This window comes from Aureococcus anophagefferens (genome assembly GCF_000186865.1).
Source record: "Aureococcus anophagefferens unplaced genomic scaffold AURANscaffold_22, whole genome shotgun sequence".
NCBI lineage: Eukaryota > Pelagophyceae > Pelagomonadales > Pelagomonadaceae > Aureococcus > Aureococcus anophagefferens.
This window is the reverse complement of record NW_008705582.1, coordinates 23,148-38,653: the sequence shown is the minus strand read 5'-3', so window position 1 is coordinate 38,653 and position 15,506 is coordinate 23,148. Positions and strand designations below refer to the sequence as shown.

The following is a 15,506-nucleotide window of genomic DNA, read 5'->3' as shown; positions in this document are numbered from 1 at the left end:
ATCGCTCGTCAAAATCAGCCGAAACGAGTGGAAAATGGCCGAGAGAGGAGCCTTTGAAGTTGGGAATTTCGCACTCTTGTCCTGCCCAGGCACCGCCCGAAGGCTCTCTACCGCGCGAACTTGGTGTCCTTCGCGTGGATCCACGGCATCTCCTGGCCGAAGCGCGACGCCTGCGCGCCGACGCGGCGGCTCAACCACGCGCGCTTCTGGATCCGCCACTACGTGGACCGCGTCGAGCGCGGCCGCTGCGACGCGTTCGAGCCGGGCAACCCGTGCAACGCGACGGCCGCGGCGCCGCCGTCGCGGAGCCTCGGGCGGAAGCGGGGCGTCGACGTCTTCGCGCGGCGGCCCTACGGCCACGAGGCGCGCTTCCTCGGCTACGTCGAGACCGAGGGCCTCAACAACCAGCGCATCGCGCTCGAGAACGCGCGGTCCATGGCGCAATTATTGGGCCGGACGCTCGTCGTGCCCGACGCGCTCGCGCCCCACGACGCCGAGGACGGCGCGCCGACCTACACGTGCCACGTCTTCGACTGCGACCACCTCGGCGTGCCCTGGGTCGGCCGCGGGGCAGGACAAGAGAGCGAAATTCCCAACTTCAAAGCCTCCTAGCTCGGCCGGTTTCCACTCGTTTCGGCTGATTTTTGGACGAGCGATCATCCCTCGGAACGGTCTCGAAGCGTGGATGCTTTTTCCGGAACGCGCGCGCGCGGAACACTCACGTTGAAGCGACGTTGAATCTCTCTTGTCCTGCCCAGGTCGGCCGCGCGCAGTTCGCCGTCGAGATGGCCGGCGCGGAGAGTGTCGGCTGCGGCACCGTCGAGGCCTGCGAGGACTTGTTGCTCAAGCCGCCGACGGCCAAGGTGTTGGAGGTCACGGGCGACAAGGTCGCGTCGTCGCCGAAGCGGTGGACGCTCGGCCGGCTCCAGGGCGACCGCGGCGTGCCGACGCACGCGCTCCGGGCCCACGGCCACCTCGTCAACGTCGCCCGGGCCATGGTCAAGGCGCTCAAGGGCGACTACGACGCCGCGCACCTCCGCACGGGCGACACCTTCGAGGCGCTCTACCCGGAGGAGGCGCGGACGTCGCGCGACCGCATCGAGGAGGTCGTCGCGTCCGCGCGGCGCGCGCGGCGGCCCCTCTTCCTCATGGCGCGCGAGGCGCCGCCGGGCTGGCGCGTCGCGACGGGCGCCTCCCTCGGCGTCGGCGACTACCGGTGGCTCTCGCTCGCGGAGAAGGGCGTCGTCGAGCAGCTCGTCGCCGCGAACGCGCGCCACTTCTACGGCACGGGCAAGTCGTCGATGACGGAGCACGTGCTCCGGCTCCGCGCGACGCGGCCGCCCTGGTCCGTCCTGGCCAAGGCCGCGCGCGCGCCGGACCCCGCGGCGGCGTGCGACACGTCGTGGTGCGTCGAGGCGCGCGCGACGGGCGGCGACCGCTTCAAGGACGTGCCCTGCCGCGCGCACCGGCCGCCGCAGTGCAGCTTCTGGAGCGGCGTCAAGGTCGGCGGCGAGGACCTGGCCCAGGACCCGCCGCCGCGCGCGTGCAAGCTCGCGATCGTCGCCGCGGGCGTCGCGCGCGCGGGCTCCGGCGAGCAGGTGCGCCTCATCGAGGAGGCGTTGGCGCTGCTGGGCGTCGAGCCGAAGCGCTTCTACTGGAACTGGCACTGGCTCGCGTCCGACGGCGACCTCGACGCCGGCGGCGGCGGCGGCGGCGACGACGCGCGCGCGCGCGCGGCCGCGGCGTCGCGCGAGCGCCTCGCGTCCGCGACGGCCGGGGACGTGCTCCTCATCAAGAGCCACGAGTTCGACCCGAACCTCGCGGGCCGCGCGTGCCGGCGGCGCCTCGTCTTCACGACGCACCGGCGGCCCACGGCGCTCGCGGCGTCGCTCCTCGGCGGCGGCGCGACGCTCGGCGACCTCGGCCTCGAGCTCCGCAGGGCCATCAACCACCACACGTGCTGGCTGAGGCGCGCGCCCCACGTCGAGGACACGGCCTACGAGGAGCTCAAGGCCGACGCGTCCGGCGCGCTCCGCCGCTACGGCCGCACGCTCGCGGCGGCCCTCGGCGAGGAGCCCGAGGCCTTCGACGCCCTCGCGGACGCGGCGCGCGTGCCAAGCGAGGGCCCGCGCTCCGGCGGCGACGGGCCGCCGCGCGGGCGGAAGCGGCGCCGCGACGGCGACGGCCGCGTGCCCCTCCTCACGGTCCACTGCGCGACGGGGCCCTGGCGCATCCGCTACAACGCCACCGTCGACGACGAGGGACCCGACGACGGCGCGTAAGCCGAGGTAGGTATCTTCAACCTCGATGGTTGCATTAATGTTGAAGAAGGGGTGCCATAACAAACTCAAAAGCGGACGCCGCGGAGACTTCGCGTCGCAGCGCGCGCCATGGAGGAGCCCTTCCAGCTCCCGCCGGCGCGGGCGAGCGGCGGCGCGACCATCGAATCCCTGGCGTCCGGCGGCGTGCAGGTCGTCGGCTGCGCGGGCCTCGGCGCGCCGGTGGTCCTGAGCGCCGAGGAGGCGGCGCTCTTCCGCGCGCTCTTCCTCGTCGCCGACGGCGACGGCGACGGCCTGCTGAGCCCCGGCGAGAGCCGCGCGTTCCTGCGGCGGTGCCTCGCGTCCGAGCCCGCCGTGGCGCGCTGCCACGCGCTCGCGGCGGCCGCGACGGCCGGCGGGGAAGACGCGGCGCTCGGCGAGGCGGGCTGGCACGTCGCCTGCCGCCTCTGCGCGCTGGCCGCGGCCGGCGTCGACCTCGAGGGCGACGACGCCCTGCCGCTCGTCGCCGACGGCCTGCGCGAGTGGGCGCCGCCGGACTTTGGGGACCCGCCGAGCCGGCCGGGCGCGGGCCAGCGCAGGACAAGAGAGCGAAATTCCCAACTTCAAAGCCTCATATCTCGGCCGTTTTCCACTCGTTTCGGTTGATTTTTGTCTCGGAACGCTCTCGAAGCGTGGATGCTTTTTCCGGAACGCGCGCGCGCGGAACACTCACGTTGAAGCGACGTTGAATCTCTCTTGTCCTGCCCAGGCGCGGGCGGCTCGATCGTCAAGGTCATGTCGCCCCAGCTCGTCGGCGAGGGGCTCCAGCAGTTCACGCAGTACGCCGTGCGCACGCGGTCCACCTGCGCCCACTACGGGCGGAGCGAGATGCGCGTGCTCCGCCGCTTCTCCGACTTCGAGTGGTGCCGCGAGCGGCTCCGGCGGAGCCGCCCGGGCGTCGTCGTGCCGCCGCTGCTCTCGCCGAAGCGCTGGGCGAACAACACGTCCCACGACTTCGTGCGCGAGCGCATGGAGTCGCTGACGCGCTTCGCGAACCGCGTCGTCGCGCACCCGAAGCTCCGGGGGTCGCTCGAGGTCCAGGCGCTGCTCGACGCGTCGCCCGCGGGGCTGGAACAGGGTGATTCAACGTCGCTTCAACGTGAGTGTTCCGCGCGCGCGCGTTTCGGAAACAGCACCCACGCTTCGAGAGCGCTCCGAGAGATGATCGCTCGTCCAAAAATCAGCCGAAACGAGCGGAAAACGGCCGAGATAGGAGCCTTTGAAGTTGGGAATGTCGCACCCTTTTGCTGCCCAGGTCGCCCGCGGGGCTCGCGGCGGCGCGCGCGCTCCTCGACGGCGCCGACGGCGCGGCGGAGGACGAAACCCCCGAGGCGCCGCCGCCCGCGCCGGCGACGTGGTCCGCGGCCGCCGCGGGGCTGCTCGGCGCCGCGCGCGAGGGCCTCGGCGCGGCCGCGGGCGTCGCCCATTCCGCCGCGGGCGCGCTGTCGTCGACGCTCAAGGAGTCGCTGGGCGCCCACAGCGCCTACGGCCCGCCGGGCCTCGAGGGCTCCGCGGCGTCGCCGCTCACGGCGCGCGTCGCCAAGCTGCTGCCGGCCGTCGAGCGCGCGCGCGCGGCCGCGGAGGCCGTCGTCCGCGCGAAGCGCGCCGCGGCCTACGAGGCCTGCCGCGCGGGCCGCTACCTCGCGCTCGCCGGCGGCGCCGTCGACGGCGCGCCGGGCGACGAGGCCGAGCCCGCCGCCGGCGGCGGCGAGCCGCTGGGCGCGCTCGTCGCCGCGTTGGGCGCCAAGGTCGAGGCCGTGGGCACGTGCGCGCAGGACCACGTGGACCACGAGGTCGCCGAGTTCCTCGAGCAGCTCCGCTACCAGAAGGCGCTCATGGAGGCCGCGCGCGACGCCGCGGGCGACCGCGAGGCCGCGCGCGCGGACACGCAGCGCGCGCGCCGCGACCTCGAGCGCGCGATCCAGCGGCTCGCGGCCGCGCGCGCGGGCGGCGTCGACGGCTCCCAGCGCGTCCACGTGGCCACGGCGCGCCTCGAGGCCGCGCGGGCCGCGCGCGACGCGTCCGTCGCCGCGGAGCGCGCCGTCGACGGAGCGCTCGCGGGCGAGCAGGGCCGCTTCGAGGCCGGCCGCGCGCTCGAGCTCCGCGGCGCGCTCCTCGAGTACGCGGCGACGAACCTCGGCTTCGTCAAGCGCAATGCGGCCACGTGGCACCAGCTCAAGGACGCCATGCAGCCCACGGACGTCGAGGTCAAGGCGTCGCTCGCGCGCGTCCGCGCGACGAAGCTGCCGCCGGCCGTCGCCGAGGCCGCCGCGCGGCGCCCCGCGGCCGCGCGCGAGGCGCCCGCCGCCGCCGCGCGGCCCGCGGCGCCGGCCGCGCCGCCGGACCCGCCCTTCGGCGACCGGCCACACGCCGCGGACTCGGACGACGAGGAGGCGTCCTTCCACAACGGCGGCCTCGAGCCCTTCGGCGGCCTCTCCGAGGACTCCGTCATCTCCGTCTAGGGGTCGTAACCGGGCCGCCGCGATGCGGGCGCGGGGCGCGGCCTAGGCGCGCGGCAAGTCGCGCGGCCGGCCTCAAGAAGCCCTCAAGAGAGCCGGGCTCCGGCCCGGGGCCCGCCGATCGCGACCGGCGTCAAAAAAGATCTTGAAACGTCAAAAAGATCGTCTGTTCTTTTGCGATAAAAATCACGATGACAGCGTCGACGCCGTCAGCGCACGCGCGCGTGGCGCCGTCGTCCGCGGAGCGCAAGAGCGTGCGCAAATCGATCCAGGACACCTTCGAGAAGGGCTTCACGACCTCGAAGGACAGCGTCGACATCCCCCACACGATGCTCGACGCCATCTTCGACGACCTGAAGCAGCCCAACGAGTGCATCTCGGGCGCGGAGCTGCGCGCCGTCGGCTTCAAGCTCGTCGACGTGCTCGACGAGAACCACGACCAGCAGCTCTCCCGCGCGGCGCCGCGCCGGCACCGACTTTGAGCGCGCGCGCGCCCGACGCCGCCCCGCCGCCCGCAGGCAAGGAGTTCGTGTCGCACCTGCTGCGCCACATCAACCACGGCGACCCGGACCGGCGCATGCAGCTGACGCGGGAGATCATCCAGCTCCAGACCAAGGTGCACCGGCACCGCTTCCAGGTCGACGCCTGTGTGCAAATCAACCGCCGGTTTGGGACGTCCCGACCAAACTTTGAAATTCTCGAGCTCGGTCACATCGAAGTCGATTCGGCTGATTCTTGGACGGATCGAGTTCTCTCATCAAGTTCTCGAAGCACAGCCGAAGAGCTCGTGTCGAATACGCGCACATTGAAGTCGGCTTGAAGATTTGCACACAGGTCGAGCGCGGCCTCGCGGACCTCGAGCGCGAGCGGGTCGAGCACGAGCGCGCGCAGCTCGCGCTCCTCCAGGCGCCGGAGCCCGTGCGCGACGACGAGGTCGTGGACGGCGGCTGCTGGGGCGACGACCTCGGCGTCTGGCTCTGCTCGGGCTGCAGCGCCCACGGCCGCCGGAGGGGCGAGCGGAGCGCGTGGCTCTAGAGCCCGGGCGCGGGGCGTTCCCTAAGGCGGCGCAGGCCCGAGTTCTCGGGGGAAGGGGCGGCGATGCAGGGGTCCGTGCTTTAGGAAGGGGCGGCGCCGCGTGCCCCCTACGCCGCGGGCGCGGGCGCGGCCTCGGCCGGCGGCGGCGCCTTGGGCTTGACCTCCGGCGCCGTGACGATGCCGCGGTCGCCGAAGAGGCCCGGGTACGTGTTCTTGTACGTCTTGAAGCCCGGCGGCGCGAGGTCGATGCGGTCCACCGGCGACTTCTTCTCGAGGAGGATCTTCTTGTCGGGGTAAAGCGTCGCGAAGTTCTCCTTGGGCTCGAACTTGGGGATGTCCTCCGTCGGGTAGCCTGCGGCGGCGAGTGAGGCGGCGCCGCGGGGCGAGCGCGCCGCGCGCGAGCGCGTCCGCGCGGCCGGTCCCGCGTCCCGCTCTCGCCTCTATTCTTCGGCCAATGATTCGCTGCGCTGCTGTCGCGCCGCGGTACGTCGCGAAGGCGGCGGCCGGCGCGCCGGCGGCGACGGCGGCGGCGGTCTTGAAAAACGACCGGCGGTCGAGCTTGGACGGCGCGAGGGCCGAAGCCGTCGCGGCGAGCGTAGCGAAAAGGGCGACCTGCGCAGGCGGGCGCGGCGGTTACGAGGCGAGGCAGCATTTGGAGCGGTGATGCTTCGAGTCGGACACCGCCAGCCCGCCTTCATTGCTACGAACGACGCGGAGATTGAGGCCTTCGATCTATAGATCGGCACGGCAACAAAACTCGTCTCCAAGTTGATGTGGATGATGAAACGCTGAATTACACACGCTGAAAAAGCACGATGTTGGGGCTTCCTCGCGCCCTCGGCCGGGTCCGCGCGGCCCCGCTCTGTCACTGGCCGGCCCGTCGGAGCGTCGCCGCCGTCGCGTCGATCCGCTCCGTCGGGGCGGCACCCCGGCGCGTCGCCCCGCTGAGCAGCCTGCCCAAGACCTTCGACGTCGAGGGCCGCGCGCGCGCGCTCGGCGTGCCGCTGTCGCCCGAGGAGTGCGACGAGGTGAGGGGCGACGTGAAGCGGGCGACGCCCGCGGAGTCGCGCGCGGCCTACGCGGCCGCCGTCGACGCCGCGGGCCGCGCGGGCGACGAGCGGGACTTCCTCGGGTCCTACATCGTCAACACGGGCGCGCGGACGCCCGGCCAGCGGCTGCTCGAGGTCCTGGACTTCGGGTCGACGGCCTTGTTCGCGGTCATCGGCGCGCAATGCGCGGGCGTCGCGGGCATGAACGTCGTCGGCGCGTGCCTCGTGGGCTGCGTCGCGGCTACCGGCGGCGGCACGGTGAACAACCTGCTCACGGGCGCCGCGCGGGGCGGCGTCTTCTGGCTAAGGGACCCGCGGTTCCTCGCCGTCGCGTTGCTCGCGTCCGCGGCGACGTTCTATTTCTGGCCGCGGTGGGAGGAGGCCGCGGCGCACGCGCGCTTCTCCGAGCTCCTCGACGCCGCGGGCGCGGCGCCGGGCGCGACGTCGCTGTCCTTCGACGAGTTCGAGGCGGCGCTCGCGCGGCGCCCGGCCCTCGGCGCGCGCATCGCCGCGGCCGTCGAGCCCCACCTCGACGCGCGCGTCCGCGACGCGTGCGGCGCCGCGCCGGCCCTGCGGCCCGCGCTCATCTTCGAGTACCTGAACAAAGACGGCACGGCCTGGCTCCACGAGCCCGAGCTCCGCGTCGTCGCGCGGCTCCAGGTCCTCGACGGGTCGCTCCTGTATGGGCTGGAAACAGTCGCGCTCGGCGCCGTCGCCGTCATCGGCGCGCAGGCGGGCATCACGCGGGGCCTGCCCCCCCTGGCCTGCGTCGCCACGGGCGTGACGATCTGCGCGGGGGGCATCTTCCGGGACGTGCTCTGCCGCCGCGACATCGCCATCGGCGGCCAGTCCTACGCGCTCGCCACGGCCATCGGCGCGTCCGTCTACGTGGGCCTGCGCCAGCTCGTCGTCGCGGGCCACAGGGTGCCCCTCCTCGCGCGCACGGCCGTCGCCTTCTCCGCGACGGTCGCGCAGCGCGCGCACGTCGCCGTCCACGGCGCGGACGACGTCCTCGCGACGTGGCCGCGGCCGGACGACGCCGCGCCGGGCGACCTCGGCGACGCGCGCTGCGTGCCGCGCCGCGGCGGCGGCGCCGCGCCGGGGGGGTAAGCGGACTGGGAGTGGGGGCACGTACATGGCTGAAGTACAAGTTGCATCGCTGAGCTCGAGCTCGCGCTCTGGTTGCGCCCGCGCGCGCACGCGACGATCGGGGGAAACGTACTTGGCTGAAGTACAAGTTGCATCGCTGAGCTCGAGCTCGCGCTCTGGCTGCGCTTGCTCGCGCGCGCGCGGCCGGCGCCGCGCTGCGGCAACCGGATGGACGTCTTCGAGCTCGACGTCGTCGAGATCTCGCAGAACGAGCGCTACGTGCCGACGCGCGGCTGGAGCAGCCGCAACCTCTTCGCGAGCGACCCGCGCCACTACGCCTCCGCGTGCGGCGGCGGCGACGGGCCGGACGCCGCGGCGCCGCTGGGGCGCGGCGAGAGCTGGACCGACGCGTCCTGGCGCGTGCGCATCGACGAGCGCACGGATCCGCACGGCTGGGTCTACGCGCGGACCTTCGGCAGCGAACAACCGAAACCCAAGGCGTCGCTGACCGCCGTCTGTCGATGGCGCACGTGGGCGCGCGGCCGGCGGCGCCGCGTCGCCCTGCCGCCGGCCGCCGGCGCCGCGGCGGAAGATGCGACGGACGAGGCAGCGCCGCCGGCACCGGCGCCGGCGCCCGCGCCGGAGCCCGCGCGCGATCGGTCGGCGGATCCCACGGCGCTCGCGCGCGCGCTCGCGATGGCGCCGGCGGAGCGCCACGCGCGCACCGTCGCGCTGGCCATGGCCATCAAGGTCGCGGAGCGGGCGTTGGACGCCGACGAGCGGCGGCGCGCGACGCTCGACGCCGAGGGCAAGCGGCGGCTCGCCGCCGAGGCCGCGGCGCACCGCGCCGAGGCCGCGCGCCTCAAGGCCGAGGCCGACGCGCTCGGCGGCGAGGCGGCGACGGACGAGGGCGCCGCGGCCGCGGACCTGCTCCTGGCGCGCGCCGCGCGGAGCTCCGCGGCCGAGGACGCGGCGCTCAAGCGCGCGGCGCTGCCGGGCTTCGACCCGAGCCACGTGCTCCGCGGCGAGGGCGGCGTCTGCGTCGGCGTCATGGACTGTCACGTCGAGCGCATGGCGGGCCAGCTCATCGTCCACGCGCACCCGGCGGACGTCGGCATGCCCCAGGTCATGGTCGAGGCGCAGGGCACGGGCGACGACGCGGGCGTCGCTTTAACCGTCGCCGTCGACCGCCTCGCGATCGTCGGCGGCAAGGGGTCCAAGGTCCCGACGATGAAGGTGCGCCGCGTGTCCGTGCGCTGCCAGGTCGCCGTGTCCGCGCGGCTCCGCTACGCCGAGGGCCGCTGGGCCGTCGACGGCTTCGCCGCGTCCCTGAAAAAGTGGTCCGCGCCCGGCGTGGTCACGCGGACCACGGCCTCCCTCGTGCTCAAGCTCGTGCGCCCGACGCTGCGCGAGCGCGTCCGCGCGGCCCTCGCGCCGGAGCTCGGCGACTTCGTCCTCGAGCTCCGGAGCCCGCTCGTCGTCGCCGGCGAGTTCGAGGTCGAGGCCGCGCCGGCCGACGGCGTCGCGTCGGCGCCGCTCGGCGGCGAGGGCGACGACGCCGCCGCGGCGCGGCGGCTCGTGGGCTGGACCTTGGACCAGGCCCGGGGCTTCGACGACGCCCAGCGGACGCTCTTCGCGGAGGACGGCGCGGCCCGGAAGCCGCTCGCGTCGCTCCGGGACGTCGCGCGCTACCTCGCGACGACGGAGCCGCCGCCGGAGCCGCCGGCGACGGGCAACCCGCGGCGCGGCGCCGAGCGCCACGGCCTCGGCGCGGCCTGGGCCGAGGCGGCGACGATCCTGTCCGCGGGGCTCGCGGCGCCGCGGCGCTGGCGCTGGGCCGACGTCGCCGGCGCCGCGACGCGCCTCCGGCGGCGGCCCGTCGCCGTGTCGCTGCGGCTGCCGACGCTCGCGGGCGCGGCGGCGCTCGGCGCGGCGCACGCGCGGTTCTGGGCGGCCCAGGAGCGGCGGCTGGACGTCGCGGCGCCGGCCACGGCGGGCGACGGCGACCGCGCGCGCGCGGCGCGCGCGCTCACGCTCATGCGCGACAAGGGCGCGGCGGACCTCGAGGGCCTCGCGGCCGTCGTCCGCGCCGTCGACGCGGGCACGGTCGACGTGCGCCTCTCGGGCGGCGGCGGCGGCGTCCTCGCCGTCGACGTCCGCGACGCCGCGGCGGCGCTCGGCGCGCCGCCGGTCGTCGACGCGCGCGCGCTCCTGGACCCCGCGGGCTTCGCGCGCGGCGCCGCGGCGTCCTACTGCCCCTTCGACGTCGCCGTCCGCGCGTGCGGCGCGGAGGACGACGACGACGACGACGCGGCGGACGACGCCGAGACCGCGGCGCTCCCGGGGCGCCGCGCGGCGTGCTTCGACGACGACTCCGACGGCTCCGACGACTCGGACGCCGGCGGCGGCGACGACGCGTCGCGGCTCGCGCGCGAGTCCGCGTCGCGCGTGCGCGAGAGTTTGGGCGCCGCGCCGGTGGACGTCGCGCGGTCGGCGTCGAACGACGGCGTCGCCGTCGACGTCGGCGCGCCGCCGTGGCTCTCGGTGGTCGCGCGGCGCCCGTCGCTCGCCCTGGCGCTCGCGGCCGACGCGGCGCGCGGCGACCGCGTCGCGGCGGTCGCGGCCGGCGGCGCCGTCGACGGCGGCCTCGCGCGGCGCGCGGGCGCGGCGCCCGCGCCGGCCGCCGACGGCGGCCGCGGCGTCGCGCTCCGCGCGGCCGTGGACCCGGCGCTCGAGGCGCGCGCGGCCGTCGGCGCGCTCCGCGTCCGCGGCGAATCGGCCGACGTCGTCCGCGAGCTCCTCGCGCTCTTCGGCGACGCGGACCTGCTCCGACGGTGGTGGCCGGGCCCCGTCGACGGCGTCGCCTGCGCCGAGGGGCTCGAGGTGCTGCGGCTTCTGGAGGCGGACGTTTTAGGCGACGACGACTCCAAGTTCCGCAAATTCGAGCTCCGCGCGACGCTCCGCGCGTCGCTCCGGTCGGACCGCGGCGACACGGTGCTGAGCGCCGCGACGGCGCGCGCGGGCGTCGCCGTCGACGCGCGGCTCTACGCGCGGGACCTCCTCTTCGACGCGTCCCGCGCGGCGGCGGCGATCCACACGCGGCGCCTCGAGGTCGCCGTCGACGACACCGCGCGCTCCGCGGCGCCGAGCCCGGCGCCCGACGCGGGCCGGGACGACGCGGCCGCCGCGCCGGCCGCGCCGGCCGCGCCGGCCGCGCCGCCGCCCGAGGCCGACCTCCAGGCCCGCTTCGACGCGCTCACGGCGCTCCGGCCGCGCCGGGACTCGTCCCTCGACTCCCAGGCGTCCTAACGTCGGTGAACTTAGGGCCCGTCGTCGCCGTCGCCCGCGAGCACCGCGGCGAGGAAGCGGGCGCCGAGCGCGTGGCCGCGGGGCTCCGCGCGCCACGGCCGGCCCGCGTAGAAGCCGCAGTGGCCGCCGCGCGGCATCCGCGCGAGGACCGCCGTCGGGTGGGTTCGGAAGAGGGCGATGTGGTCGTCGACGTTCTTGGAGGAGCAGATCGGGTCGTCGTCGGCGTTGAGGATGAGGATGGGCACGCGGATGTCGTGCGCCGTGCCGATGGGGTTGCTCCGCAGGAGGTACTCGCCGAAGGTCGCGGCGCCCGCGAAGGGCGCGGCGGCGGCGAGGAAGCCGTGGAGCGACGTCGCCTTGTCGCAGGCCGCGAGCGCGTCGGCGTCGCGCGCCGCGAGCATGGCGCCGTTGGCGCCGAGGTAGTGGCGCTTGACGCCCGCGAGGTAGTAGTGGGAATCGTAGGGGACGCCGCAGCGCGTGAGGGCCACGGCGATGTCGTAGCCCGGGCTGTTGCAGAAGGCCGCGGCGACGCGCGCGGCGGCGCCTCGCTCGCCGAGGTAGCGCACGAGGCAGCCCGTGCCCGCGGACGTCGCGTAGAGGACGACGGGCAGGGCGCCGAAGCGCCGCCGCGCGCGCTCGACGGCCTCGTCGAGGTCGCGCGTGTCGCCGAAGAGGTTGAACCTCGGCGACGTGAGCGGCTGGCCGTCGCCGCGGCGCTGGAAGACGCAGCAGGCGAGGCCCGCGCGCGCGCACGCGTCGACGGCGTGGCCCTGGCCCCGCGCGTCGCCGCCGAGGCCCGGCAGGACGACGGCGACGCCGACGGGGTCCTCGACGGCGTTCGTCGGCCACGCGAGCGAGAGCGTGCCGCCGTCGTCGGTCGTCCACGCGTCGACGGCGAAGGCGACGCGCGGCGCGCGCCACGACAGGCCGTAGGCGCAGGTCTGCGCGTGCGCGGAGAGCCACCGTCCCAGGAACGCGAACGACGACCGCCAGGGCTCCGCCTGTGCCGAAATCAACCACCGGTTCAGGGGGCCCTGACCAAACTGCAAAATTCTCTAGCTCGGAAGTCGATGTGACCGATTTTTGGACGAATCGATTGCTCTCGTCGAATCTCGACGGCGAGCACAACAAGTCGCGTCGAAACGGTCGAATAATTGCACGTTGAAATCTTGTTGAATATTTTGTTTCCCGCCCAGGGCTCCGCGGCGCCGGCGCGGACCGCCGCGCGCGCGACGGGCGCGGCCTCGGCGCTGTGGTGGAGCGACGGCTTCACGGGGCGCGCCAGCTCGCGCAGGACGTCGGCGAGGAAGAGCAGGCCGCAGCCCAGGAGGGCCAGGCTCGCGCCGGCCGGGGCGCGCGCCTCCGGCAGCCCGGAGGCGTTCATCAAGCTCATGGAGGTGTGCGCGTCTAGCTTGCGAAGCGTGGGCGCCCTGGATCAGATCAGCGAGACTGTTGGTCCCTATTGATTTTCGACAGCCTCTAAGCCTCCAAGCATCGCAATGCGCGATTCAGGCATCGAGCATCGCAGCCCCGTCAAAGAGCCAAGGTTGTCTGCCGGGTCTACACATGGTCTACACGACGCGCCTTTGCCTCGAGCCGATTCGCCCGACGCAGCTCAAACAGTCGTCGCGCCTTGCCTGCGCGCCCTTCCGCGACCCCCGGCAGCCGACGTCCGCGCCGCGCGCCCGTGCGACCGCGCGACCCCCGCCCGGGCGCCCGCCGGCCGCCGCGCGCCGGCCCGCGAACGCGGCTTTTCCGTCCACGACCTTTCCCGGGCCGTTTCGCCCGCACAAACGCGGCGAACCATGCCCCTCGCCGCGGGCCAGCGGGGCCTCATCACGAGCGAGCTGCGCGTGAAGAAGGACCTCGTCGAGCTCGCGAGCCAGAAGTTCACGTGCCCGCACGCGTCGACGCACATCGACTTCCCCGAGGGCGACATCCTCAACATGCACGTGACCATCTCGCTCACGTCCGGCTTCTACGCCGGCGCGCGCGCCGCGTCCTCGCGAGACGCGCGCGCGCCGTCGCCCCCCCCCCCCCGCCCCGCCCCGCGCGGCCGCGACCGCGGCGCCCCGCAGGCGGGTCCTTCGCGCTGTCGCTCCGCGTGCCGACGAACTACCCGTTCCGGCCGCCGTCGGTCTACTGCCTCACGCGCGTCTGGCACCCCAACGTCTGCGTCGACGGCGGCCGCGTGTCGCACCCGCTGCTGGACCGCGACTGGAAGCCCGTGCTTTCCATCAACACGGTCATCTTCGGGCTCCAGCTCCTCTTCCTCGAGCCCAACCCGGAGCACGCGGCCAACGGCGCGGCGGCGCGGGCGCTGCTCGCGGACCGCAACGGCTTCGCGGCCCAGGTCCGCGAGACCATGCGCGGCGGCACCTTCCTGGGCTACGAGTTCCCGCGCCACAGTTCCATGGACCGGCGGCGGAAGCGCGACCGCGACGACGCCGACGAGCTCATGGTCCCCGTGGAGCGCGGCCTCCTGACCTGCGCCGCGCCGGCGAAGCGCTCCTGCGTCGCCATGGACCTCGTCGCGCGCGCGGCGCCGCACCCGCCGGCCGGCGCCGCGCTCCCTCCCGCGCCGGGCCTCGCGCCGCCGCCGCCGGGCCCGCGCTGCGCCGTGCGGCCCTACCCCGTGGCGCCCGGCGGCTACCCGATCTCGCTCGTCCCCGTCGAGCAGCGCCGCGCCTAGCGTTTTGCCCGTAACGGACACCCCGCCGGTACCTACCGCGTCTTGGAGGCTTCTTGGAGGATGGGGGCGAGAGGCCTGGCGAGCTCGCTGGCGCACCGGCCCGGCCGCGGCGCCCGCGCGGCGACTCGGCCGGCTCGGCTCCGGCGCGCGAGGAGTTCACGATGGCCGCCGAAGCCGCCAGTTGGCAGCCGCCCGCCGGGCCGCCGCCTTCCGCCGCCCTCACCACTCCGCCCCCGCCGCCGCCGGCCGCGGCGCCCGGGACGACGCCCGCCGCGACGCCCTTCGCCGCGCCCGAGCCCCGTTTCGCCGCGGAAACAGGCGTCGCGCCCCCGGCGGCGCCCCCGCCGCCGGCGGCCGCGGCGCCCGGCGCGACGCCCGCCACCACTCAAACGACGCCCCCGCCCCCGCCGGCGACGGCCCCGCAGCGGCGCTGCCCCGTCGCGACGACGCCGCTCCCCCCCGCGCCGAGCCGCTCCGAGGCCTTCGAGGAGCTCTTCCCGTTCCCCGTGGGCGACGGCGGCCTGCCGGACTTCGAGGGCACGGACCTGAGCCACGAGGAGCAGTGCCTCCGGTCCGTCGACGCGCTGCTCGAGTCGACGTCGAACGACGCGTTCCGCGTTCGCTTCCTCGAGGAGTTCCGCTTCCGCCTCGCCGAGGGCTTCACGTCGTTCCCGACGCTCGACGAGCTGCACTACGCGCTCTTCGAGGAGTGGGCCCTCGTCGTGCGCCACTCGCCCTGGATCGCGCCGCACCTCGCGCTCGCGGGCGGCGGCGGCCGCAAGGGCAAGCGCGGCGGCGGCGGCGGCGCGCCGCGGCGGAAGCGGGACCGCACGGTCTGCTGCCACTTCGTCAAGTCCACGGAGACGCGGCCGCTCCTCGAGGCCGAGTGCCGCAAGGAGGGCATCGACTACACGGCGAAGACGACGCGCCTCGGCCTCGCCGCGCTCTTGCACCCGGACCTGCCCGACTTCTGCGCGCACCACGACGCGAAGCGGCCCGCGAACGTGAAGCGCAAGAAGGTCGCGGCCGCGCGCGCGCCCGCGGACAACGCGCCCGCGGCGACGGTGCACATGCGCGGCACCTTCCGCCGCGACCCGCCGACGCTCGCGGGCGTCTGGTCGACGGACGACGGCCCGGCCGCGTGGGCTGCGCTCGAGCGCGACGGCGCGGCCTGGAGCTTCAAGTACGCCGCGCCGGGGCCCCTCGTCTCCGGCGCGCCCCTCGACTTTTCCGGCGGCTTCCGCGTCGACGGCGTCCCGGTGTCGGAGCAGCGGCTCACGCTGACGATCACGCAGACCAACGACGGCGACGGCCGGTCCGCGTACGCCTTCGCGGGCGCCGGCGCCAACGCCTACGGCGCCTTCGAGATGCGCGGCCACGCGTCCGCGGGCCGGGGCCTCGTCATGTCGCGGACCTACGTCGCCGCGCCGCCCCTCGAGCCGCGCGCGGCCCCGGCCGCGGCCGCCGCGGCCCCCGCCGCGGCCCCGGCCGCCGCGGACCCGCCGGCCGCGCCGCCGGCCGCGCCGCCGCCGCCCCCGCCGGCCGCGCCGCCGGT

At 75.4% G+C, this 15,506-nt stretch overlaps 4 protein-coding genes across 4 annotated transcripts; all 4 read left to right on the top strand.

Moving 5' to 3' along the window:
• Positions 1-435: 435 nt before the first annotated feature.
• AURANDRAFT_72218 (hypothetical protein) lies at positions 436-2,300 on the top strand (the record flags this gene model as incomplete). Its single annotated transcript, XM_009041641.1, has 2 exons — positions 436-558; positions 759-2,300. Coding segments are annotated over 2 exons (1,664 nt in total), but the record flags the coding sequence as incomplete, so codon positions are not given.
• A 744-nt stretch (positions 2,301-3,044) lies between these two features.
• On the top strand, positions 3,045-3,332 carry AURANDRAFT_16317 (hypothetical protein; the record flags this gene model as incomplete). The annotated part of the gene is made up of 1 exon (XM_009041642.1): positions 3,045-3,332. A coding segment is annotated over one exon (288 nt), but the record flags the coding sequence as incomplete, so codon positions are not given.
• Positions 3,333-4,968: 1,636 nt separating this feature from the next.
• Positions 4,969-5,812, top strand: AURANDRAFT_66365 (hypothetical protein; the record flags this gene model as incomplete). Its single annotated transcript, XM_009041643.1, has 3 exons — positions 4,969-5,196; positions 5,301-5,426; positions 5,612-5,812. The coding sequence occupies 3 exons, from the start codon at positions 4,969-4,971 to the stop codon at positions 5,810-5,812; spliced, it is 555 nt and encodes a 184-aa protein (XP_009039891.1).
• Positions 5,813-13,342: 7,530 nt separating this feature from the next.
• On the top strand, positions 13,343-13,663 carry AURANDRAFT_14663 (hypothetical protein; the record flags this gene model as incomplete). The annotated part of the gene is made up of 1 exon (XM_009041644.1): positions 13,343-13,663. A coding segment is annotated over one exon (321 nt), but the record flags the coding sequence as incomplete, so codon positions are not given.
• Between the last annotated feature and the right edge of the window lie 1,843 nt (positions 13,664-15,506).